General features: G+C 43.5%; 3 protein-coding genes across 5 annotated transcripts in view; 1 reads left to right on the forward strand and 2 right to left on the reverse strand.

The window, feature by feature from the left end:
* The first annotated feature begins 1,244 nt into the window (after positions 1 to 1,244).
* ndnl2 (necdin-like 2) lies at positions 1,245 to 6,003 on the forward strand. Its single transcript, XM_084015887.1, has 10 exons — positions 1,245 to 1,632; positions 2,692 to 2,811; positions 3,126 to 3,189; positions 3,270 to 3,349; positions 3,433 to 3,527; positions 3,647 to 3,726; positions 4,060 to 4,102; positions 4,193 to 4,255; positions 4,950 to 5,064; positions 5,588 to 6,003. The coding sequence occupies exons 1-10, from the start codon at positions 1,582 to 1,584 to the stop codon at positions 5,684 to 5,686; spliced, it is 810 nt and encodes a 269-aa protein (XP_083872013.1). The 5' UTR covers positions 1,245 to 1,581; the 3' UTR covers positions 5,687 to 6,003.
* Positions 5,915 to 17,190, reverse strand: LOC311017501 (6-phosphofructo-2-kinase/fructose-2,6-bisphosphatase). 3 transcript variants are annotated; one of them, XM_084015883.1, is made up of 14 exons: positions 16,820 to 17,190; positions 13,381 to 13,506; positions 13,023 to 13,119; positions 12,837 to 12,903; positions 12,464 to 12,538; positions 12,311 to 12,367; positions 11,255 to 11,376; positions 10,936 to 11,143; positions 10,385 to 10,531; positions 10,173 to 10,277; positions 9,351 to 9,480; positions 9,115 to 9,177; positions 8,941 to 9,005; positions 5,915 to 7,998 (listed from the first exon to the last, which is right to left on the reverse strand). In XM_084015883.1, the coding sequence occupies exons 1-14, from the start codon at positions 16,899 to 16,901 to the stop codon at positions 7,939 to 7,941; spliced, it is 1,404 nt and encodes a 467-aa protein (XP_083872009.1). In that variant the 5' UTR covers positions 16,902 to 17,190; the 3' UTR covers positions 5,915 to 7,938. The 3 variants fall into 3 exon arrangements, with proteins under 3 accessions (XP_083872009.1, XP_083872010.1, XP_083872011.1); XM_084015884.1 differs by lacking the exon at positions 16,820 to 17,190 and adding an exon at positions 16,277 to 16,349; XM_084015885.1 differs by lacking the exon at positions 16,820 to 17,190 and adding an exon at positions 14,546 to 14,705.
* Positions 17,191 to 18,264: 1,074 nt separating this feature from the next.
* LOC311017623 (neural cell adhesion molecule L1.1-like) overlaps positions 18,265 to 27,125 on the reverse strand; it is a 42,305-nt gene continuing 33,444 nt past the window's right edge. Inside the window, exons 23-30 of the mRNA XM_084016085.1 lie at positions 26,342 to 26,615; positions 26,037 to 26,159; positions 25,696 to 25,872; positions 25,439 to 25,552; positions 24,254 to 24,403; positions 23,425 to 23,556; positions 23,267 to 23,339; positions 18,265 to 21,802 (exon numbers count right to left, since the gene is read on the reverse strand). Coding sequence (XP_083872211.1) covers positions 21,544 to 21,802; positions 23,267 to 23,339; positions 23,425 to 23,556; positions 24,254 to 24,403; positions 25,439 to 25,552; positions 25,696 to 25,872; positions 26,037 to 26,159; positions 26,342 to 26,615 — 1,302 coding nt within the window. The 3' untranslated portion in view covers positions 18,265 to 21,543. The remainder of the gene's footprint in view (positions 21,803 to 23,266; positions 23,340 to 23,424; positions 23,557 to 24,253; positions 24,404 to 25,438; positions 25,553 to 25,695; positions 25,873 to 26,036; positions 26,160 to 26,341; positions 26,616 to 27,125) is intronic.

The following is a 27,125-nucleotide window of genomic DNA, read 5'->3' on the forward strand; positions in this document are numbered from 1 at the left end:
TTCCCCACTGCAGGACGAATAAAGGACTATCTTATCTTAAGTATAAAAATATAAAGTATAAAATAATGCCACTGAATATAAGTAATGTATGAACATAATGTATGTATAACACTATATGGTATAGTAGTGTATCTGCTGTTGAAGTAGTATCAGAAAATCTAGTGCACATAAGTAAAGTTTGACAGTTGTACTGTATTAAATGTGTATTTGGGTTGTTTTTTTTAATTGTCTGCCTCTTAAAGCACACCATAGGGTAAATTCTCATTTTGATAAGGTCTATATAAATAACCTCTTTAACTGTAATTATTATGATTATTATTAATATTATCAACCAAATGAGTTATGTTTGTTAACAGATGTAACTTTAATTGCACAACAAACAGCTCACGATGTAGCGTTAAATATTAGACTCACACAAGAAATTAGCATGTTCTACTAAACGTGCTGTTTGTTGTCCATAGAGTGGTGAAGTCCCGCCCCTCCATTTCCGGGACATGGGTCCTCAAAAGCAAAAAAATATCAATGCGATTCAATGGGTAGATACAAATTATTTTCTGGTCCCGTTTGAATTGTGCCATGGATTTCACATATGTTCTTTGTGATATTTAAAGAAAATTTTTCACGCAAAGAAGACGACAATTAAGCGCGAAGAGTTTTGATAAAGTTAGGTTTTGTGTGAGCCGCTTTGTGAACTACAGCTCCTCGCTGTTCTCGTCGCGAATGATATACGTCACCACCCGCCGAGTCCGAAGTCCGCCGAGATGGCTGTTTCTCTGCTCCACTTCACCGCTTTTTTCCAAGGGCAGAATAAAAGTATCGAAAGGGGGGAGAACCACTATAAGTCGGGTCATGTGGAGAGCCTCAACTTCGCCGATGGGGAGATGGCGATGACGTGACGTCACATACGCGACACAACATGTAGTCTTTATCATTGTGTTTTCTCAATGATTTTTAACTGAAGAATTGCACAATAAACGATCAAACTCTTGACATGGAAAATTATAATTTAAGCCTATAAACAACATTTGTGTAATCCAAGGCATAACGACCGGGGGATCAGATAATAATTATTTTCCGTCCATTGAACACCATTCATTTTTTTCGCTCCGAAAGGACCCATGGCGCCGTTACTTCCTGCTTCCGCTTCGGTATCGTGGTCCTATCCTGTATTTTGCAATCGTTTAAATAAAGCAAAAAAACAAAAACAAAAAAATCCGGCGCCCTCTATTGCACGTCATCAACAGGCGACTACAGAGCGGAAAGGCGGGACCGTTTGGAAACGACTGTAGAGGGGTGTTTGTTTTTATTTGCATTTAAACAAAGTGACAAGCTGTTTTTCACTGCTGAATAATTCAAACGTCTATTTTAGAGACTTGGAAGTGAGTGTTGAAGGTTATTTTAATTAGACGTTTTGTTTTAAAAACGTCCATTTAGCGCTTCGTTAGCTTTTTTTTAGCATTCCCCGTGTGTTCCACTTCCGTGTCCTTCTCGTTGCCCGGTAAACTCCGCGTTTTTGTCCGTGAAAAGCCCCCCGTGAAGCCCCGCTGACCTGACCGGGGATTGTTTTTTTATCAGGCCGCCATGTCGAAGAGGAAGAGGCCGTCCAGCACGCAGCGCTCCTCCCAGAGCAAGGTGAGTCCACACGGTAGGAACCGACTCACGCCCCCCCTCCTCCTCCTCCGAGCCGGGTTCAGGGCGTCCACACGCGGCCTCGTTTCACCCGGAGAGTCCCTGGTGTGGAGAGGAAATAACGCCTAGATGAAGCTTTTGAACAAATTAACCGGTATTCAGAAATGAATACAACAACTGAACAATCACATCAGTAAAACACAAATAAACTAAGTATTCCTACAGGACACTGAACCCCTCAAACAGGGACAACATCACCGAGTTCAAAGATGAAGTGACGATCAAGAGCAACACAACTCAAACAACAGTATTTGTCTGAATAAATCAGAGACTCACTTCAGCAGATGAATGTGAAAACAGCCTTCTTGTACAAACCTGGTGTGTCATATAATAATAATAATTAACTTTATTCAGGACACAATAGAAGTTCCATAGTAGTACAGTATATATATATATATATATATACATACACATACTGTCTGTACTACTACTACTATATACAAAAATATAACGTATATCCGGGTCTCTATAGATCCCCCAAGGCCTACAGAGACCCGTTGGAGGGACTATCTATTACATATCCTATAAAACTGTTCCTTATTAAACCAATAATAATGTGTAGTGCAGCCTATAGTTCCATGTATGTCCATGCATTTCTCAACTAAATATTAAACAGGACGATTTTTATTTGCTTAATATAGGTTGTATTCACGCGAGTTTTTATTTTTTTGACATTTAAAATACTGACGAAAAATGTTTGGGATCAAATAATTTCGGGAACCCCCTGCAGGAACTCTGCGGACCCTCTAGGGGTCCCAGACCCCCTGTTGAAGATCTCTGATCTAGTGTATGAAATAGGGGATAAACACCCGTAATACATTCTCTGGGTCCATGGTGACGTCCTCAAATCACCCATATATACTATTACTATCATATACAACAAAGATAAAGTATTCACATTTGATAAGTGGTAAATTTTCCCCGTTAGGAACATAAATATTTCCATGCCAACACGAGTGTCACCCTTCCTGTTGATGACGACAACCATGTTATTGATTGTAGAGACAATCGGGCCCGTCGGGGACTCAGGAGGAAGAAGACAACACAACGTTCACTCAGCCGAGTACCTTGCAGGTCCAGAGAGGCCTGGAGAAGCTCACACCTGCACAGGTGGACCAGAAGGTGAGAGAGGGTTATTCAGGGTTGGTACGGGTGCTGGAAATCCTTGAAAACACTTGAGTTTTAATGTGGTGTTTTTAAGGTTTGAAAAGTGTTTGGATTTAGATTAAAGTGCATGAAATGTGTGTTCTATGTGATGACATCTATGATAGAACAGAGGAAAGAAGATCTCCATATTTGAGGGACTAAAAACAGCATTATCTGACATTTCTGCATGAAAAATGACTTTGGATGATGAACAGATGATGAAAATAGTTGTCAGTCATAAAAGTGGATTTTCTTTTTACTTCTTTAACGGTTTATTCACCGTCCCGTAGACGGCCGAGGTGGTGCAGTACTTCCTGGTGAGGAACCAGAAGAAGATTCCTGTACGCCGAGCGGGTACGAGCGCGCACACGCCGAGCAAAAGCCGACGCCGCCAAGTTCAGCATCCATCACGTCCCCGTTTCCTGTCTTTTCAGACCTCGTGAAGCACGTGGTGAAGGAGTACCGGAACGTCTTCCCCGAGATCATGAAGAGAGCGTCTGGTATCTTTGACCAGGTTCGTTCAGTCCGAGCAGCTGAATGGTGTCACGTTGAATAAATATCACAGTAAAAACAACAGTTTTCACTGTTTTGAAACAGGTGTTCGGCCTTAAAATGGTTGAAATCGACACCAAAAATCACATTTACATACTCATCAATAAGTTGGAGACAGTTGAGGGAACTACACCGATCAGGTAAATGTCCCGAGCCACATTTTTAATCATTGTACTCATTCATGTCGGTATTCGTATGAACGTTTTAAGCCATCATGCACTTTCATGAAGAGCGTTGTTTTCTCCGTGTTTGTGTGCAGCAGACCGACCGATCCGAAGATGGGTCTGCTGTTCGTGATCCTGAGTGTCATCTTCATGAAAGGGGGACTCGTCAGAGAAAGTGAGTGAGAGCTTCCGACTGTTAGTTGCTCGTTTCTCAGCGGAGCGCTGCGGGAATGATGATGAGAATTTAATGTTTTTGTTCCATCACATTTAAAATCATAAAAGTGGCGTTCATTTGAGAAGTCTACGAACAAAACGTATAAATCTCATAAACGTTTGTTTGCCACAGATTATTAAATCTCATTGGTTTTAATACGTCATCCCTGCAGAACTCTGTTCAGAGGTGGTACGGGTGCTGGAAATCCTTGAAAAGTGCTTGACTTTGACTTTGGAAAAGGTGTAGGAACCCTGTTCATTCTCCGATCACTGAATGTTGTGTTCTGTGCTGCAGACCTGATCTGGAGCGTCCTGAAGAAGCTGCGCGTGGACCCCGGGTAAGGAAACGTTACGTAGCGCCAGCTCATTCTGTCCTGGGCCGTTAACGACGGGGAATCTTCTTCTCTCTTTTCCCTCTCCGACTCCAGAGAGAAGCACGAGGAGTTCGGCGACGTGAAGAAGGTCGTCACGGACGAGTTTGTACGTCAAAGGTAAGACTGATGAGAGCGGCCTCGTCGGGGGTTCAGGCTTCACTATCGACATGTAAAAGCAGAGTATCATATTATTAAACATGCAAAAGAACTGTCTTTCTGATTAAGAAGCACTCACCTGTGCAGGTAAACCCCTCCCTCTTCTACCTGTCTGGTTCTGAGCCGGGTGATAGCTCAGTCGTCTAAGCCGTTAGACGTGTGATCAGATGGTCGTAGGTTCAAATCCCCCAGCTGGTGTGATCAGAGCCAGTGTCAGTCAGACCATAGACTCTGGTTTATACCACACCACAGAGCAACGGGAGAAGTGCAAGAGACCAGACCACATGAGAGAGTCTGGTCCAGCACAGACTCCCAACATTGATCAGCATTATTATTATTATTATTATTATTCTGTCTGTTTCTGTTTTCCTCACATAATATTTTCCATTTAAGATACAACTTTTTTTTTTGGTTTTCTATCTGCAAATGTCAGGGATAGAACAGACGAGGTTCAGAGTGAGCCGAGACTAGAAGGTGGAGTTAAAACGTCGCTGACCACTGATTGGTCAGAGAATCTCCACCTGTGGACTCTGTGTGCTGCACGAACCCGACATTTTTAAATAGTTGGGCTGCACCCAACGATATAAGAAAATAAACGTGTGTGTGTGTGTGTGTGCGTGTGTGCGTGTGTGCGTGTGTGTGTGTGTGCATGCAGGTACCTGGAGTACGCGCGGATCCCTCACACTGAGCCGGTGGAGCATGAGTTTCGATGGGGTCAACGTGCCGACGTGGAAGTGTCCAAAATCAAAATCCTGGACTTCATGGCTCAGGTACATCTGTGGTTTGTGTCCCAGTTCAGCGTCCGCATTCCTTCGAGGTCACGAAGGTCACACCGAGCGGTCTCTGAAACCAGACGGGTCATTGTTTCTGTTCGCTTAGATACGTTAGAGATGGAACGTAGTAATTTCAATGAGCACGCAATGAATCGTGGGTTGAAATGGGTGAAGAATCAGATGATCCTCCATCCCAGCTTCTCTGCTGCATCAAACCCTTTAAAATTAAGTTACACTCTTTACCCAAAACAGCCCCTCTCATAAGTGTAATACAAACATAACAAATATTTGTATTCACTTTCACCGCATCAAGTCTTTTCAAGAACTTCAGACCTAACCATAGATATAAAGTATAAACACCCCGGATTTTTTTTCAATGAGGAAAAACACAAAATATGCATTATTTTCCAAAAGAAAAAAGTGCAAATTTGAATATTTGGGACGTCGGTGACAGAATACACTGCTGTTGTACTTGTAAGCGAGTATTTGTACCTCACAAGGACTTTGTGTTTGATCTCAGCTTCATGAACAGGAGCCTCACAGCTGGAGCCAGCAGTACAGAGACGCCCACTCCTCCACCACCTCCTCCTCACAGGCCAGCACCAGCAGCCAGAGATGATCGTCCGTGTGTTACTTTCTCTCTTTTTATTTATTTTTGGTATTGATGCTGAAAGAGAGAAGCTTCGTGATCAACATGTTTACTTTTTGTCAAATCTACCGTTACGTTTTAAACTGTCTGTGATCCTCTTTGTGTTCATACTTGTACCTTTCAGTCCGTCGAGTCTGGTTTTGTTTTTTATTAAAACAACATTTAATATTACAAACAAACACACGTGAACACAATTCATTGGGTTTTCATTTGTGTTTTTATTTAATTGCTTGGTCTTTAAAAAGTTTGTTCCAAGTTCAGAAAATAAAAATATTTTTTCAACATCACCGACGGAGAATCTTTTTTTTTAAATTAACTACGATGGTTCGATTCCCTCTCAGGACGCTCGTCATTATTGCACAAGTTACACATTTAGACAGAAGCACGTTTCCAGGTTTGACACCGTTGATCACTGAACAACAAACTGAATGTTTTTAAAAAGGTCACATTATGTGGAAAGAAGCAGACGCGTGTATGTACACTCTAAAAACTCTAAAAACTAAAAGGTACCCTGAGAAGATTGTATTTTTATATATTTATATATTAATCATTCCCCCGGGTGACACAAAGAAGGGAGGGTCATCTGGGGTTTGACCGGCATCACGAAGCCGCTTCACGTTTAAAAAGAGGCAGATCGACACGTTTATATGAGCTCATCGGCTTCGTCAGAGGATCAAATCTAAAACTCATTATTCACAAAAAAAAGAGACAAAATGACAGATTTCAAGATAAAGTGACGATAAAGAGCAACAGACAAACTCGCCTCATTTTCCAAACAGTTTAAAAAATCTGTCATTTCTGTAATTGTCTGTTGTGATGGTTTACTCTTGATTTGTTTTATTTTTTAACTTGTAGGGACCAGGATGAAAAGTGGCCGTTTGGCTATAATCCTGTATATTTAACATTCTTTTCATCAATACACACTGTCCCTTTTTTTAAATGAACTTCAAGTTAAACCATTAAGAAACAACTAAAAAGGAGGGACGGTTTAACGACTCATAGATGCCTTTTAATCGTGCTGAATGAATGTGTATATATATATATATATATATATATATATACAGTATATAGATATATATACATACTGTATATATATATATATATGTGTGTGTGTGTGTTGCATAGACTCATGTGTCTTTAACATGAGGCACATCAAGGTATTCGAGCAGTTAAAAGGTGTCAAACGGTGGTTTTTCAGTGTTAACGCTGGAGTCGTCGCCATGACGACGACCACGTCCAACCCCCGAGGAAGAAGAACCTATAAGCAGCGTGATTTGGATTCTTGTGCGATGGACTTCCTGTGTGTGAAAATGAGTCCGACTTCAAGGCTGGTTCAAGTTTAAGTAAGAGTTTAGAAATACACAGATTAGTGTTAGTGAGTTATTCTAGCTTCAGATTAGATGATGAGAAATGATGGTTTCATACTGTTTAGTGTGTCAACCTGCAGATCTCAGCTTCATAACACTTACAAAGATGCACCTCCTCCACCTCCACATCTACCTCACTGATCCGCTCCCGGAGACGTGGAGCCGTTCTGCAATACGTGATGTGGTGAAAGAAGGGAGCCTGGCGAGTCGCTACATTACGCGCTGCTACTTGGTTCAATGGGCAGAGACTCTCCAGGCGACTTTGACAAATAGTGACGCTGTCAAGCAATTCCTAACTAACAGCATGCAGCCTGAGGAAGTGCATCTCTGTATTCAAGTATTCATTTAAATAGGCTACCTTTCATAATGACGTTAGTGTGCTACCTGTAAGAATGTGAATAAATGTAAGTCAACACATTTATAATCCCTCAAAATGTCAAACTGTGCCCTAAAGTCTCACCGTTACCTGTTAAAACCCACTTCCTGTTTGCACCACTGTGACTCATAAAAACAGACTTCCTACCGGCCGGTCGGCTTCTCTGTGATGGAGACGACAACGACATGACGTGTGATGCGTTCGTCCGAGTGATGCAACATAAGGAAGGAGAGACGGAGACACGACGGCGTTCAGCGGCCGTTTTCACAGTAAAAGAAGCCGCGTCTTCACGTCGGCATCGGAAAGTGCTTTTACAACGAAGGTCTGCCGCCGCGGCGGGGGAAATGTCTCATCTTCCCCGGATCACAGCGGCTTTCCATTTGACAACAACAGTGAACACTACGATGACTTTAGTTAAAAAGAAAGGCCACATGGGGGGGGGGGACGGGACGGGGGACGAGACCGGCTCCCTGTTTCCTCTAGATGTGGTCTGGGACCGTCTCCAAAGCCTCCACAGGGTCTCTGTCCACGTCCACGTTCTGAGAACGAGACCAAAAAACAAAACACTTTAAACCTTCAATGGCATTTTTTAAAAAGGTTACACTTCGATTTATTGGTTCAAATCTCTCTAAAAGTACAAATCTCTAATCAACTACAAATCTCTATAAAACTATACATCTCTAATACTACAAATCTCCATAGAACTACAAATCTCTACAAAACTATACATCTCTAATACTACAAATCTCCATAGAACTACAAATCTCTATAAAACTATACATCTCTAATACTACAAATCTCTATAGAACTACAAATCTCTACAAAACTATACATCTCTAATACTACAAATCTCCATAGAACTACAAATCTCTACAAAACTATACATCTCTAATACTACAAATCTCCATAGAACTACAAATCTCTACAAAACTATACATCTCTAATACTACAAATCTCTATAGAACTACAAATCTCTACAAAACTATACATCTCTAATACTACAAATCTCTATAGAACTACAAATCTCTACAAAACTATACATCTCTAATACTACAAATCTCTATACAACTACAAATCTCTATAAAACTATACATCTCTAATACTACAAATCTCTATAGAACTACAAATCTCTACAAAACTATACATCTCTAATACTACAAATCTCTATAGAACTACAAATCTCTACAAAACTATACATCTCTAATACTACAAATCTCTATACAACTACAAATCTCTATAAAACTATACATCTCTAATACTACAAATCTCCATAGAACTACAAATCTCTACAAAACCCTGTGTATTTGGATCATCATCTCATACTGCAGCTCTTCTCATGTCATTACTGTTAAAGTACTTTTAATCTAATTAAAAATGGCTGCTGTCATATGTTCAGTGTTTTGTAGAAGAATAAAAAGGCATGACTTATGTCTTATTAAAACACCTGCCCTCTATCTGTTTGTGAAAACAAAGAAACGTACCACTGGTTTGTCTCTGTGTGTGTTGACAGCTTCAATGTTGAGGAAGACCGACTCCACTTTACAACCTGAGAGGACAGAAGAGAAGAGTCGTGATGCTGAGAGAGAGAGAGAGAGAGAGAGAGAGAGAGAGAGAGAGAGAGAGAGAGAGAGAGAGAGAGAGAGAGAGAGACTGACCGTAGGCGACCGGGGTGAGTTTGAGGACCGAGTGCAGAGGACACTTCAGGTACGGCAGCTCATCTGAAACACAGAGACAGAGAACTCATATTTCATTCATAATTATATGTGAATTTCCCTTGGAATCTTGGAAAGTATCTACCCACATATATATATATATATATATATGGACGATAATTTCAAAGATGGTGTCTAATCAGAGAGATGTTACTGTAAATTAATGTGGCTTCTCTCACTAGCGGTCTTGTCCAGGAAGTAGGCGAGCAGACATCTCATAACGGCCTGGTGACAGATGACTAGAACGTTCTCCTGCCTCTCCAGCTCCATGATGACCGGCTCCAGGCGCTGGACCAGGTCCTCGTAAGACTAGTGGGGGGACCGAGACAAACCGTCCACACAGGTTCAGCTCAAAATAATGAGTTAGCACCTCAAAATAACGAGTCAGCACCTCAAAATAACGAGTTCGCATCTCAAAATAACGAGTCAGCATCTCTAAATAATGAGTCAGCATCTCACAATAACGAGTCAGCATCTCAAATAACGAGTTAGCATCTAAAAAATAATGAGTTAGCATCTCACAATAACGAGTCAGCATCTCAAATAACGAGTCAGCATCTCACAATAACGAGTCAGCATCTCAAATAACGAGTCAGCATCTCACAATAACGAGTTAGCATCTCAAAATAACGAGTTAGCATCTCAAAATAACAAGTTAGCATCTCAAAATAACGAGTCAGCATCTTTAAATAATGAGTCAGCATCTCACAATAACGAGTCAGCATCTCAAAATAACGAGTCAGCATCTTTAAATAACGAGTCAGCATCTCAAAATAACGAGTCAGCATCTCAAATAACGAGTCAGCATCTCCGAATAATGAGCTAATATCTCAAATAAATTACTTATTAAAATGAAGTCTTTTTTTTTATCATTTCAGGATCTTGTTTTCTTTTGTGAATCACGGTGGCAGAAACGCCGGGGAAGTGAAATGAGTTGGAACATGGGGGGGGGGGGGGGGGGTGAAGGACTTGAAGGACCCCGTTGCCGGCTCCGGCCTCACCTCTCCTTTAGGGTAGCGGTAGCGATACTTGTCTTGGTCCCTCAGTGCAAACTCCTCTGGGAAATTCTCCTGAATCTCCTCGTACGTCATATCCTCACAAACGCCCTGAGGCAGCAAACACAGAGACGCTGTCAGCCACAAGCAGCGGACAACGTTATTATATATTATGTATATATTATGTATATTATGACTATATTGTTAGAAACACGCACGGCGTCGATCTCGTTGAGGGCCTTCCACTGCTCGTAGGGGACCCTGAGAGCCTCGGCGGTCTGGATGGTCCTCTTCATGTGGCTCGTCCACACCTTCAGCTCGCTGATGGACTGTCCACGCAGGTACGACGCCAGGGCACTGGCAAACTGACACACACACACACACACACACACACACACACACACACACACACACACACACACACACACACACACACACACACACACACACACACACACACACACACACACACACACACACACACACACACACACACACACACACACACACACACACACACACACACACTTCAGTTATTTTTGGATCACTGTGTGTGTGTGTGTGTGTGTGTGTGTGTGTGTGTGTGTGTGTGGAGAGGCTCCTCCCACACAGAGTCAAGTCATCATGAAACTTTGGCGGGCCGATCTGGACCGTAGCTCATTGATCTCTAATACTGGATCATGAACAGGAGGATCATGGGAGTTTTCCCTGAAATCATCCCTTTGCTAGCGAGCTCAGTTTTAAATACGTAAAAACATCAAACACGAACCTTCGCCCCGCGAGACGACAGCCCAGAGTCGCCCCCGATGCGGCCCACCAGGTTGAGCTCGCTCTCTCCGTGGCGACACAGGTAGATGGACCTCGGGGTGACGTGGATGTTCATGAGGTAGTAGACTATCCGGCTCTGAATGTGGTCCTGGACCCGGTTTACCAGGTATCTGCTGCCCACGTTGAAGATCTTGATGTAAGACAAGTTCCTGCATAGAGACGAGAACATACATTTCACTATATGCAGATGATACTGACGTTTTATAAAACTTTAATATATATATATATATATATATATAAAAATGTATATACTGCATCACCTGTCCTTGTTCTCGTCCAGCGGGACGTAGGTCAGCTTGTAGCAGTCGATCCTCTTCAGGAAGTCGGCCACGGCCTCCTCCTTGTCACAGTCCACGTAGTCGGGGCTGCTCAGCTTCACTTGCTGCGTGGAGACACGTACAGCTGTCATGTCCACCAGTAGGGGGCGCAACAGGCCTCGTACGACAACATTCGGTTCTTCCAAACATTTAGACGACATAAACATTCCACTTAAAGGGATGTTATGTAACTTTTCTGCATTTAAAGGTCTAAAACATGATGACACCGATGTTATATATATTAATGGTCGTGAGAATGATACAGGATTTTATTATTAAAATAATAATAATTTAATCAGTTTCCATGATCGGCACGAGTGGCTTGAAAAAGCTAGAAATACATATACATACACTATATTTTAATCAATCTAATTATGCGTTTTATTCGTTTTTGTTCCTGAGAAATTAACATTTTTGCTGACACACTTTTTTTAACCAGATGAAGGAGAAGCCATCTGCAATGAAAACAACAACCTCCCATGATCCAACACTGCTTTTAGGTCTTTAAGTGCGGTTTTGATTGCGTTTTTAAAAAGTGAGCCTGATCATTCAAGATGCACATTGTTTATATATAATTAATCATTTCTGTAACCAAAGTGGAGACTGAAGATTTTACCTTCGAGGACCAAGAACTCAGGAAGTCAAGACTCTTTTTTGGGGCTTTTCCAAAACGGTTCGTTTTAAGTCTTGGAGCGCTGGCTCGGGGGGGTCGGGGTAAACGTACATTAACAAAGCGATGATGTAATCTGCCCAGTGGGGGGGCGGGACTAAGGACTTCCTGTTGCCTCCAACGTTCTCCGAGAACAAGACGAGACTGTTAAAAGTTACTTTCTCTCTATTACGGCTCCTTTTAGACGAGTCGTTGATTTGAATTGATTTCCCTGAATCTATTAAAATAGTGATGATTTGCTCGAGCAGAAAACGACCTGGAAACGATGTTCTCACAGGGAAATGGTGTTTAAAAATGTTTTATTTTTCAAACACACACACTTCACTTACTTTAATATTCTGAGCGATGATTTCTGGATCGTCACATATCGACTCGATGAAGAAAACCTGGGCGAGAGACAGAGAGAGACAGAGAGAGAGAGAATCAGAGTTGTCAGTAATTGAGTTTTCTGGTTTTGTTCCAGAATAAAATCAAGAGTGAACCTTGTATCCGTTTTCCTTGGCGAAGCCGAGGATGACCTCTCTGCGCTCCAGCGTGGTGTTGGTGGCGTCAAACACCTGACGGGGACGAATGACATCAGTGACAGACCATTAAAATAAATACGTGAATAAAATAAATACATTTAAAAACAAAAATGATAATAATCAAGTTCATTCACTTGAAGAAAAATGGGAGAAATGGATTAAATATATAACATAAATAAAGTTTTTATTCTATTCTTCTATTATTTCCTCTCTTGTGATCTCGATGTGGATGATCATGTGACATCGTGCCCTCCCACAGCAGGATCTGCGACCTTTGAACCTTTTAAATATATAAAGTAGATTATCACAGCTTTTACGGTCTCCAACTCACCACAATCTGGCCGAGCGCTTTGGTGAAGTAGTCGCAGACGTCCTTCAGGGCGGCGACGGCACAGGCCCTGATCGTCCCGACAGGAAGGAAACGTTAACTCATTCACGTTTGATCGGTTTAAGGAGCGGAGACGTGTGTGCTCATGTGTGTGTGTGGGGTCATGTGACCAGAGCTGAGGGCTCGTACTTGCGTATCTTCATGGCTTCGGTGTTGTCGGGTCTGAAGAACTCGAAGCTGTTGTAGGACCGCGTGGCGTCCCGTCGGTACTGGCCGACGTTGAACACTGCAGCACAAAAGAGGAAATGATGACAAAACAAAGGAATGCTAGAAATCAACCGTTTAATTAGGCGTTAATTAAATCAGGAGGAAATCATGACGACAAGCTCAAAGATTACGATTCCACTTGTCTTAAGTTTTGTTATCATTTTGATGAATTCCATTTTTGTTCAATGAAACTGGTTTATTGGGTTCACACGTGCACACTGGCCCTCGTTAACCTGATTACAAATTGTTGCAGTCAACCCGAGCGTGGGTCACGTGATACCTTTGGTCGTAACGCCGATCCAGTTCAGGTATCTGGTGAGCTTTTTAGAGATGTAGGTCTTCCCTCTCGCCGGCAGTCCGACCATCACGATCATGGTGGGGGAGTTGGTGAACTGGGGCACCGAGGCTGAAACACACAAACCCCGTGAGATGAAGGTCAATGGAAGTCACATGATCGGAAGGTAAGTTAACCTGAACAGACTTCCTGATTCATTTAAATAGTGTTACTTCTTCTTCTCTCCCATTAATCACCTCACAACCCTCAGATTTATCTGGTGACCCTTTTGGAGGGTCCGGACCCCGAGGTAGGGGCCAGACCCTGAGGTTGCGGTCAAACCCCGAGGTTGCTAGGTCAAGCCCCATCTAGTGGACGACCATGGGACCTAATGTTTTTAAATAATGTACGATCATCGGTTGTGAGAGACAAATATTTTTTTAACCTTTTTGAATGGTGTCATGAATTAATTTAAAAGATGATTTTACACGTCGTGAAGAAAGACGTCTCTCTGAAGTGACGATGTCTCGGTTTGGTACTGTGATGTCACTCACACTAAAAAAAGAGTCGCTTTTCAAAATAATTTATCTTTAATATTGAAAATCATCATATGTGTAATTCATCGTCCAATTCAAACAGGATAAAAAAATTAAAAGCTAAAACAAGCCTTGACGTAGCTGAAGAGTAACATTCTGCTCCAATCAATAATCTAATAAAGTCAGAATCAGATGCATTTAAATCAGTACTTCTGGAATTGTACTTATACTGGAGTATTTGTTTTTCCCAAGTAAAGGGTCTGACTTTACTTCTTCCACAGCAGTGAAAAAAAAAGAAGGTAAAAACAAGTTGAAGCTCCATCATTTTTACACAACAAAATGCCAATCCTGACATTTAATCATGACAAAGTGTTGGAGGTTCGTCGTTTAGGTTGAAGAAGAAAAATGAAAAGAAAGAGTTGCGTCGTCATGGTGAACTCTCGGGGTGAACGGCCGTCCGGACGCCACGCTCTGCAGACGTGATCCGCTCAGGAAACCACCCGACACGGCTTCAATCCACAAGCATCAACATGTTCATCTCAAAGTGAAACCATGTCAGAGCGGTGGTGGTGTGTGTGTGTGTGTGTGTGTGTGTGTGTGTGTGTCAGGTAGTGTGTATAAGTGTGTGTACTCACAGCCTCTGCGTTGACTAAGCCGACTCTTCATCCAGGGACCCCAGGTTTTCTCCAGAGGGTTCTGAGTGAGTGTTTGTGACATGGCTTCAACAGCCGAGTGTGTGTGTGTGTGTGTGAGTGTGTGTATAAAACCCCTGTTCTGTTCTGTGTGTGTGTGTGTGTGTGTGTAACGGGAGGAGCAGGTTAAAAAGGAGCTCTCCAGGTGAGAGTACAGATTTTTGAAGCTTCTCACAGGACGTCAGCGGGGGGAGGAGTTTGAGTGGCTTGAAGTTAGGCACACCTGAAGGAGTGCGCGTGATTGGTCGGATCACCTGTCAGTCATCTCGACCTCCCCGGTTAAAGCCCAGGATGATGTCATCCACCAATCAGCGAGCGCAACTCTAAACTTTGCCCCCGAGCAGCTCCTTTACAATCGTGTCACATGACGTCTAGTCGTCATAAACCGGCCCTGTGTGTGTGTGTTCTTGTTCTTGCAACATTGTGAGGACTGAAAAGGTTTGACGACAGAGTGAGGACATTTTTTAGATGTCAGGACATTTTGTCCGGTTCTGTTTAAAAAGGTTGAGATTCACATTAGAATTCGGTTTATTTTCCACATTTAGTTGCAACGGTTTATAAGGCCGGGATTCAGGCCCCGTACGATATCATCACGACATTTATTTACAATACGATATCTATATATTTATTTGATACAATATCATCACAATATTTATTTATGATACGATATCATCACCATGTTTAGTTATGAAACTATATTACGATATTTCGTTAAAATACGATATCATCACCATGTTTAGTTATGAAACTATATTGCGATATTTCGTTAAAATACGATATCATCACGATATTTTGTTACAATACCATATCAACACAATGTTTATTTACTATACGATATCATCAACATATTTAGTTATGATACTGCAATATTTAGTTAAAATACCATATCATCGAGATATGTAGTTATAATAACATATCATTGCAATTTTTTTTGATTTTAAACATTTCGAAATATGCCCATTATTGCGATTTCTCACCTTATTTTTAACTGCAAATTATACCGATGAGATTCAGTTTTCATCTCACTTGTGTGAAGTGTTTGACAGTCAAGCAGACGGACTGACCAGCGACCGACACATAAAAACCATCATTAATGCTGATTCATGCACCAGAACAACCGAACTGTTTACTCCAGTCTACATAGTCCAATCCTGAGGACTCAGCCCCATCTAGTGGACTGAAGAAGCAATTGTTACCAAAAGGTTTTTTTAAATTTTAATAGTTCAAATAATAAAAGGCCGACACTTGAGCGACCAGCCCACCATGGACAGACCCAGATCCGGCCCCGCTGCCCCCCTTCGACCGGCAGTCGGAGCTCCGGCGGGAGGGGGTACTTTCATTGTGACAGCATTTTAAATGATGATTATCATTAATCATTAAATAATATGTAGCACTTTGTTAAATCTCTGATATTAATTCAGATTTTATAAGCTTATCGTGATTTTTGTGTCCAACCTTTAACTTCAATTCAGCTGTAGTTGTGAAATATTGTGAAGAAAAAATGAGCCCGTGAACGCAGCACTGACCAGTAGCAGTCCTCCTTAATATAATGACCACAATGCGCTCACGGATGACGTCACATGAAGCAGCGTTCGAGTCATCTCATGCCATGCAGTGTGTGCGTGCGCGTGCGTGATTAAAAGGTTTATCCATCTGTCTGCTGGTGAAGCTCACCTGTGCTCTCGCACCGCACGCGCCGCGCCGCTGGCACGCTCTCCTTCTTGGCCTCCATTTGTTTTTTCGGGCAGAGAGAGAGGAGACACGTGGGTCGCCCTCGTCGTCACGGCGCGAGCCCTCTCTCCCAAAATAGACGGGCCAGAGCCCGCAGAGCAGCCACGCGCCCCCCTCCCCGGACCCCTCCGCGCTCCACATCCGCCCCGCACGCGGCCGCCGCTGCCGCAGGGTCGCGTCCGGCAGCACACGCTGTTCCAGAAGTTGGGCAGCTCGCGCGCCATAACTTACATAACGGCGCAGACATATGTGTGTGCGCGCGCGTGTGTGCGTGTGAAAGAGGGGGGCTGCAGAGCGCACGTGCGGCAGAATTACCTCATTTAAACTTTGAATAAGCTCCCGGAGGACGGGGGGGTAAACCACGCGAGATAATCAATGAGTGATCAACCCTTTGCGTCACGGGGTCGCGCACGCGCTGCTACACGGATGGCTGAATTAAAGAGGAAGTAGTGTGTGTGTGTGTGTGTGTGTGTCGCCGTCACTCACCGTGCGGACGCTGGAACCGGAGCGTCCTCCTCGCGCCCCCCTGCGGATCCGTCCCCTGTTGCGTAATCGCCGCTCCGCTCATCCTCCCGGTTTGAACGCGAGTGTGTGTCAGTGTGTGTGTGTGTGTGAGAATGTCACACCACCAGGTTCTGCCTCCGCTGCTGTCCGCTGCCGGTGCAGGCAAGTTGGAGTCCCAAAGTGCTGGTCCTGGTCTTCAAGAGTTCTCCATCCGGTTTAGTGTCCCTCCAGACACACACACACACACACACACACACACACACACACACACACACACACACACACACACACGGGAACTCGTCCTCCGGGTTTAACCCCTCTCCTTCCTCAAACCGCTCCGACTTGTCCCGATCTAATTGTTCCCATCATCCACCACGCCTCTGTCCTCTGCTTCCTGCCACGAGCACGATTCCGTGCGCGTGCGCGACGAGCAGAAACTGTCGTGTTTATGAGCCGCGTGCTGTTAAAGATGCAATCACTTTTAATTTTCTTTTCGGTGTTTATTCCATTTTTTTAATTTTCTTTGGCAAATATTGTTTTTCTATTTTGGTATTTTTTAGAATTTATTTCACTAAATGTATATTTTATAATCATTCTATTAGACACTGGTGTATTACCTCTTATATAATTGATAATATATCATAATATATTTATATTATATAGACTTATGTTGCATTTTATTTTATTTATTACTTCTATTCTATTTTGCACCGGTGATTGTTTTATTTCTTCTGCTTTTGTGTTTTTTTTTTTGTGTTTTTTTCATTATTCGTCTCTGGCACAATTTCCTATTCAGGATTAACAAAATTCTGTCTGAACTCTTTTTACGATATTTCCAATTTTTTAACACACAAATGGAAAATGCGTACTAAAACGGTTGGATGGAAACACTCCCTGATGATGTCATAGTGATGTAATCAGGGGTATCCCAGTTTGTGATTGGAACACTACAACGTTGACACAGAAAGAGGGAAAAAAATCTGCATAAACGTGTTCACCACTCGTCCTACAGTCACACACACACACACGCACACACACACACGCAGGTGTGTGAGAGTTTCCTGCTCACCTGCATTCCTACTTCATCACACACGTGGTCCGCCTGCCTCTATGAGGGAACAGTGGAGGGAAGTGAATACATGGGCATCAAGTACTACCATGAGGTACTTGTACTGGAACCTGAACCCCCGATCCACCCCCAGTCCTTAATCCTGAACCTCATGGAGCACTTCGTACTGTGCCCAGGCACGTTTGAGCCCCCGATGGTCCCATGATGGTCCACAGGGAAGGGGCGGGACTTAGACATCTCCATGTCCTCACTAAGGCCGACGTACCAGAACACACTCACACACACACACGCACACACACACACACACACACACACACACACACACACAAACACACAAGCACACACACATCCAGGATATGCCATGTTTCTTTATTAGTCGACAGTCTGGGTTAGTGTCAGATACAGAACAGTGCACAATGCAACAAGCAGGTACAACATCAGCACACCTCAATATTGCAGTACACCCCTCCACCCCCCCCACAGCTGTCTCCACTGTAATAATCACCTCCCTGCTGAGATACCGATGAACCCATTGTCACCATAACTGATAATTGCACTGTTGTTGTCAATAGCAGTATTGATATTATTTATACCCACATTTTTTTGTCTTTTTTTTTGTTTTTACTTGTTTTTATATTGTGATTTTTTACCCCCTCCCCAACGTGTTGATACGTATAAAAGAAGGCTGCGACACAGACAGACAGGCAGGCAGACAGACAGCGCTGTACAGTCAGCATCCGGAGCAGAGAGACAGACGGGGAGACGGCTGGAGACCCGGGAGACGTCTGACAAGGTCGGACAGAGATTTCACCTTGGATTCCAACACAAACCAGGACAAGGAACTGTAAACTTCCTGTACACATTCTGTAAACTTCCTGTAAACATTCTGTAAACTTCCTGTAAACATTCTGTAAACATTCAGTAAACTTCCTGTTCGGGTTGGATGGCGAGTTAAGTGATCCAAACGAGGAGTACGTCCACGCTAAGCCGGAATAAATCATCTCCGTCCTGACTAAAAAAAAATGCAGATTCTTCAAAACAATGTCCAGACGCTGGGAGGAACGTGATCAGATGGCTGAACAGATTAACCGATGATATTATTGGTTGGTGTCGGCTGATGTAAGCACAGTTAGCGGCGTCCTAATTCATCTCCTCCATCGGAATATCAAATGAAAAGGATCAAATACGATCTTTGGCTCCATTTTTTCATCAGATACCGTTAGCTACTTCGTCTACGCTCTCTTTCTTGTCAACCGAAGCTGGTTGCTAGGCAACGGGAGTGGAAAAGGGTGGAGGTGGGAACAGCTGGTGCCCTCAACAGGAAGTCCTCTTCGCCGACGTAGACCTCGACACTTGACGCTGATAAAAATCTGTCTGCTCGGTGTGAAGCGACTCGTATCGCCCGTCTCTCTCTCGTATCGCCCGTCTCTCTCTCGTATTGTCTGTCTCTCTCTCTGCTCCGCTAATATTAAAAACAAAAAACACACAGGAAGTTCCCCGGATGGTTCCTGCTTCACATCATCTGCAAAAAAAAACAAAAAAACAACCCAAACAAAACCCTCCGAGTATTAAGATTGATTTCTGCATCCATAAAAAAAGAGCACTGCCAACATTAATGCCGTCTTAATAATCAATAATAAGCTCTGCTGCGTCTCTAAGCGCTAGAAAGGAAGTGGATGAAGGGAAGGTCCTCGCTATGATGCTAAACGTCTCTAAATGTCTCAGGGCTTCTAAAGGGACACGAGAGGGGAAACCTAAGAGGACGCGAAGACACAGAGACAGATATTTAAAAAAACCAATTTGATCATCTTATAAAAGAAGCCATGGAAATAAAAAAAATGACAATCTCAAGGTTCTGTATTTACATTCAGAGAACGATACATCAGATTCTCTACTTCCTCCTCCTCCTCCTCCTCGCTCCGTCACCGGTCCCATATGGTTCTGCTACAGAGGACCGGTCCTCCATGTGGTTTCCATAGTCCTCCACTTGATGCAACGTGTCCATGTGTGTGTGTGTGTGTGTGTGAGATGTGTGTGTCTTTCTGTCTGGAAGTGTGTTCTACAGTGGCCCTGAAGGCTCAATGCACCAAAAAAAGCTGCGTTTCACACGCCTGCATTGCTCGTTGCCATGGTTTCTGGTTTGACGACCCATCAGCGGCGTTTGAGGATAAACAAACATGTATTACAGAAATTTGTCGTTAATCTTCAGATTAGTAATAATATTATTGAATATGTCAATATTACATAATATTAATCAAAATGTTAAAATCAAGAGTAACTTGAGCTCTCAGGGCCACCGTAGCATCCTGGTCCTGCATTTTACCTGCTGAGCAAAACAGGAGGATGATGGGAATGGGAGTGTGTGTGTGTGTGTGTGTGTGTGGAGAAATGGATGATTGACAGACGGGTGGAGAGAACGAGGGAGGAGAGGAGGCTCAACTGGACTCTTTTAAGGCAACAGATCTCCCATCGCTGCAGATGGAGAGCATAACAATCGCACACACACACACACACACACACACACACACACACACACACACACACACAGTAACAGTCAGTCTTTAAACTCACACGCTGGACATCGACTGAGTGGTTTTGAATGCCTTGGGGGCGGGGCATGCATCTTAGGTTCGTAGGTTCTGCACACATCAATAAATAGCAAGGTCGTCCCCGAACGCATGCAAACACAAATAAATATGACGGAGACGCGTGGCGATGGACGACGGCGTGGACGACAGCGTAGACATAGAGCTAAAAACACAACGTGAACGTGGCGACGTTTCTATAAAAACAAAAGGAACGACTTTAAGTGTGTTGATGAAACTGAACACGTGTTTGTACGAGGTGAAATTTCCCTTTTTTTTCTTCGTCTCACTCTTCATCACGTCAGACATCGTCTTCCTCTCCTGGACGCCACCAACGGTTTGCTTTCTGAGCCAGTTACAACCGAGCGAGCTGCTAAATCCTCGGACCAATCAAATCGAGCAAGAGGCGGGCTTTAGTATTGAGTCACTTCCTGTCTGTTTAAAGCTTACAAAGAATTATATGTATTTTAATCAATTGAATACATTAAACTAATTCAAATTAATTAATTGATCAATTATTTTAATAAATTAAACTAACACATTTATTATTAATTAATTTAATAAATTAAACGAATTAAAATAAATTAATTTAATAATTAATAATTAATTTAATAAATTAAACTAATTAAAATCAATTAATTTAATAATTAATAATTAATTTAATAAATGAAACTAATTAAAATTAGGACCCAATGAAGAGTGGAAGCTAACGGGGATCCAAATAATAAAGAATATGCGTTCTCAGCTAATCGCCACTAAGAACCGGTTCCTGTGGTGCAACTCGCTTTCGCAATCCACACGCCTGTTGTAACTAGTGATGAGCAGCTGGTGCAACGGTCCTCCACCTCCCTCCGTTTTCTTTCTAATAGAAGAGTGAAGCTTCCTGTGTGTGTATGTGTGTGTGTGTGTGTACATCTGTGTGTGTGTGTGTGTGAACTTGGAGTAGAAAAGGTGAGACATCCTGTAAACAGCTTCACTGCATAAACCTGTGGAATGTATTGAGATAGTGTGTGTGTTTGTGTTTGTGTGAGTGTTTATGTGTGTGTGTGTGTCTAGCTGGGCCGGTTCAGGATGCTCGACATGGACGGAGCGACGGGGGGAGGCGGGACGGCGTTGACGGGGGAGGCGGGGCCGGAGCTCTCGTTGCCGTGGGGGACGGGCCCCCGGCCGCTGTACTGTCCGATGAAGGAGCCGTCCTCGTTGAACTGGATGTCCACGCTGTCGCCGTACTCCGCCAGGGAGTCGTCGCTGCCCAGCTTGCTCTCGCCGTTCAGAGACGGCTGGCTGTCGGAGCGCTTCTCGTCGGCGTCGCTGGAGGGCGAGAGAGAGAGAGAGAGAGAGACGCTGTCAGCCGCTACCAGACGGAGAGGGCCGATGGCCGGTGTTACTAAGTACATTTATTTAAAGTGTCATTCCGTAACATGTTCATCTATTGAATTGTCTTTTAAGTTCCTCTCTATCAAAGAGTGAGTTAAAACGATAGTGATTGATCATGTGACCCACTAATGAAAGTGCTTGTTGCTGCTTTGCCCAGAAATAGGATCTCCGTGTTTGTGGCCACATTCCCGCACACAATTAAAAACTAGTGATGCTTTTTCCGTCGGTCAGCAGCGGTTGGTCTGCAGGTGGAGCTACTCACGGACGTATGCTGCGTTTACTGGTAATGGGAGATCGGTAACTTCCAACTGCTGAGTCAGGCTCCCTCTAGTCTAAAGTGTTTGACCAGGTACATTTCATTACTGCTGACTCACAATGGAGGATCAACAGAGAAAGAAGACCGTTCAACTTCCAGTCCAAGAAGAAGAAACAACAAACTAATGAAGTGAAGAAGGAAAGTCATCAAGAAGCAAAGTGACCGCCAACGAGGGAAAACCAGCATCGCAACTGATGTCATACAGTCGACACTGTTGGGTTTCCAAAGGAACTCTGGGAGATGAAGTCCCAGAGGCTCGCCTGCAGTTCCATCTACCGCCAGAGTGGCCGCTAGAAGCATGACTCTCAAATCTTACGGAGTACAACTTTAAGTTTTGCAAAAGTTTTACTTGTGTATTTCCAGTTTATGCTACTTCATAAAAAAAATTGTACTTTTTACTCCTTTACATTCATCTGACAGCTTTACTTACTTTTAAAGATTCAGTTTTTGCATTTAAAGTATCAATCAGGACAACTGAAGCTCAGCTTCTCTGACTGAATTCCAGTCGCGTCTCCCGGTCGATGCTAAACACTTCCTGATGGTTTTTCAAAATAAAAGCCTACCTATAGGTTGGAACTTGCTGTACTGATTGAATCAGCGTTATAGAACATAATTCTGAACTGTCGGGTAAAACATGGAGAAGGTGTTACGTTTGTTGTCCGACAGGGTAAATTTGAAATAATTAAATTTAACTGCACACCCTCCCGACACGGTCAACGACAGGAAGTGAAACATGCAGGTGAGAGAGAAAGAGGAGGTGGACTTCCTCACCTCTCCAGAGATCTGCCGGCAGAGCATCGAGGGAGGAAAGAAATGTGAGATAAAACAGAAAAAGAGAGCCGGAGGTGTTAAGAGCTGAAGGTCAAATGAAAGAGAGCATGACGTGTAAATTAGTAGAGAAGGAAAAAAAAAACGTTCTCGTTCTCTGAGATTAAAGTCACAAATTTACAAGTAACAAAAAAAAAATCAATAGTGGGGTTAATTATATTAGTATGTTTGTAAAATAACACAGGAGGAACGTATAAGGAAACACGTAAATGTATCTTCCAGGACCTTCGTAAGAGAGGAGAGGGAGGACTCACCTGTACTCTCCGAAGGTCTCGTCCTTCATGGGCCGAGCTTCAGAGTCCACCTCCTTGTCTTCTTTGTCTTTCACTGTGGGAGAAACCTCAGCATCAAACTCCTGACGAGTGTGTGTGAGTGTGTGTGTGTTTAGTCGTGCACGTGAGGCTCGTCTCACCTGCGTATTTACCACCTTTGCTGCGCTTGATAAGGCAGAGGATGAGCAGTATCAGCACCAGCAGGAGGATGGCGCTGATGAGTCCGATCAACCAGCCCTGGGCGGCGAACCCGCCGGGCATCTCCGACGGCACTGAGAATCGGACGAGACGGACTAATCAATGACTTGATCAGTTCAACGGCAGAGAGACGCAGACTTCGCTTTCAAAGTAAACGTTTCGGTTTAAAAAGTAAAAACATGACCAATCTCCAACTTCCAACAAACATTTGGTTGCACCCTCCGACCAGCCTCAGCCATCGTGAGGCTGTGAATGACAACATGGTCCACGACTGAAGCCCTGATTTAATTAGGAATCTGCTATGTAAACGGTCCACACTATGTCCTGCTCGGTTCATTATGCTTGCTAAGTGAGGGTTCATGGGATTCATCCCTGAGTGACTGTGAACAAGTGGCTTGTTATTGGTTACAACTAATACTCCACACACCTCCTCCTGAGTGAAAGCTGAAGTTCACCTGAGAGCAAGTGTTCAATTTAGGAGACATTTACAGGAAAAAATGACAAATAAAGGTATAAATTAAATGAAATGAAGACTATTAGTTTTATTGGGAACGACTATTCAGCATCCATAAGTATAGTTCATTTTGACTGATATGACATAAACAAATGATAATGTTATAAAACAGCAGTTACTTGCATGAAAGCGGCTGATACATAAAAGCATTTGCAATGTGTTCAGAGGAAGGAGAAATTGCTACTATGATGTCCACAAATGACTAAATGTTGTGGAGGTTGAACTAATAGAGAATCCATCCGTTTCCACTCAATTACCCGGTCCGCTGGTCCACGTCACGTTTTCCCACTGAGTGTCGTTGCCGTGCCGGATGATCAGGTGGTACTGGGATCCCGGTTGGAGGCCCGTCAGCGAATAGAAACCTGTGGTGGAATTCACCACCTCCGAGTTCATCCACCTGCTACCGGCTGCAGCAGACACACACACACACACACACACACACACACACACACACACACACACACACACACACACACACACAGTCATGAGTTAGTAAAGTTGAAGAAGTTGTCCGTCATGTTTTGCATTTCCGATTGTTTTCTCACTCTCTTCCTCTCTAATGAATATCAACAACCTAACAATGTAACGCAACTTCGTCACGCAGCTTCGTAACGCAACATCGTAACGCAACATCGTAACGCAACATCGTAATGCAACATCGTAACGCAACATCGGAACCCAACATCGGAACGCCACATCGGAACCCAACATCGGAACGCCACATCGGAACGCAACATCGTAACGCCACATCGGAACGCAACATCGTAACGCAACATCGGAACGCAACATCGGAACGCAACATCGGAACGCCACATCGTAACGCCACATCGGAACGCAACATCGGAACGCAACATCGGAACGCAACATCGTAACGCCACATCGGAACGCAACATCGGAACGCAACATCGAAACGCAACATCGTAACGCCACATCGTAACGCAACATCGGAACGCAACATCGGAACGCAACATCGGAACGCAACATCGGAACGCCACATCAGAACGCAACATCGGAACGCAACATCGAAACGCAACATCGGAACGCAACATCGGAACGCAACATCGGAACGCCACATCGGAACGCAACATCGGAACGCAACATCGGAACGCAACATTGTAGCTTTCGATTTTAACGTAACAACATATAACAAGAGGGCAAAAAAGCTAACAATGTAACGTAGGAACGTAGCAATGTGATGTAAACACGAAACAAAGTTACTTAAAGTTACTTAATGTAAGTTACGTAAACATAAATTTACGTAACTTAACGTTAATTTACATAACTTAATGTACCTTAGTGTAACTTAATGTAACTTTGCGTAACTAAACACCATTTCTCCCTCTCTTCTTCTTCCTTCTGTCTTTCTATCTAACACCTTTGTTTCTTTCTCTATCTGGACAAGTAGAAAACTTATCAGCAGAATAAAGATGTATTTCTCTTACGACTCTTCCTCTGGTAGCTGATGATGAAGCCGTGGTTCCTGTCTCGCTCTCCGGGAACCCAGCTCATGTTGACGGACGTGTTGCTGGAGACGATGTTGATGTGTGATGGAGGAACTGGCGGGAGACAAACGCAGGAATGAAAGGTTATTTATGAATCAGGTTTATGTGAATTAAAGGTTATTCATGAATCTGTTTAATGTGAATTAAAGGTTATTCATGGATCCGGTTTATGTGAATGAAAGGAGAGAAACAACCACCTCCTTCCAGCAGGGTGGCGCCCCTCAGGGTGGCGGGGCGTCCGTCTCCGGCCGCGGTGCGTGCGATCACTGTGAAGATGTAATGGCTGCTGGGGTCCAGAGGGTACAACTCGATCTGGGTCACGGTGGGGTCGCTGATCAGCTCCATCTGGAAGGGACTGTCTTGGCTCTCCACCTCTGCACATGAAACACAGAGAAGGAAGTCCGTCGGTTACCTTTCACAATAAAAAGGAGGCTGAGAGTGTTCCGTTACGGTAATAGTAATTAAGTAGCAAATTGCCACTTTAGTGCCAACGTAGTGCAACAGCGTAACGGCGGCGGCGTGTTTTCTGTTTGCTCACCCTGACGATACTGAACTACATATCCCAGCAGGACGCCGTTGATGTCATCTGGACGGGCCCAGTAGAGGATCAGGGATCTATCTGATGGACTCTCGAACCTCAACGATGTGGGTTCACTGGGCGCTACGCACACACACACACACACACACACACACACACACACACACACACACACACACACACACACACACACACACACACACACACACACACACACACACACACACCAGTTAGCATATCTAATCCATCTCCAACATTAACATCTCTTAGCATCAGGTTGCCGTGGGGAACTCATCCGGACTCACCGCCCTCCGGGGTGCTGAAGGCGTGCGGCGGGGAGGGAGGCCCCTCCCCTTTGCCGTTGACGGCGGCGATGGACAGCTCGTACCGGGAATACAGCTTCAGCCCCGTCACTTCCTCCGAGGTCCTGTTGCCGGGGACAACCACCACCACCACCTTGCTGTCCCCGTCTCTCTCCCTCGCCCGCTCAAATCTGTCCTCCCTCTCTTTGTCCTGGGGCAGCTTGCGGAGAGACCTCCGGACCCGACCGCCAACGGGGCCCAAGCACCTGATGTAGATCTGGGGGGGGCAACGTTGGTTTAACCGAATATTACTTTGAATATATATATATATCTTATATTGTTTTTCATACATTTCTTTGTTTTTATAAGATCATTTTGTGTGCTTCTTGTTGTTCTTGATTGATTTTGTTGTATCTTTAATTCGGTTAGCTCAGTTTTCTTTAAAGTGTTTTATTTTTCTCTCCTTAAGTTGAGGGAAGTAACGAAGTACAAATACTTAACAAATACTTCATTACTGTACTTAAGTAGAATCTTCAGGTATCTGTACTTTATTTGAGTATTTATTTTTCTGACTTTGTATTTTCTTCCCTACATTTTTGATTGGTTTGTGTTTGTGATCAATTTGTTTACTTTTTGTTATCGTCATTTCCAAAATGATGTCAGCTTCTTTTTTTATTGTTAATTTTCATTCTTTCTCCTTTTGTTTACAAGCCCTCCTTTCCTCTTCTGACACGCGTTGTTTTTCCTTATCTGGATCTCATGCAGTCTTTCAACGTGTGGAAATAAA

This window comes from Eutrigla gurnardus (assembly GCF_963514095.1).
Source record: "Eutrigla gurnardus genome assembly, chromosome: 8".
In the NCBI taxonomy this organism is placed as follows: Eukaryota; Metazoa; Chordata; class Actinopteri; order Perciformes; family Triglidae; genus Eutrigla; species Eutrigla gurnardus.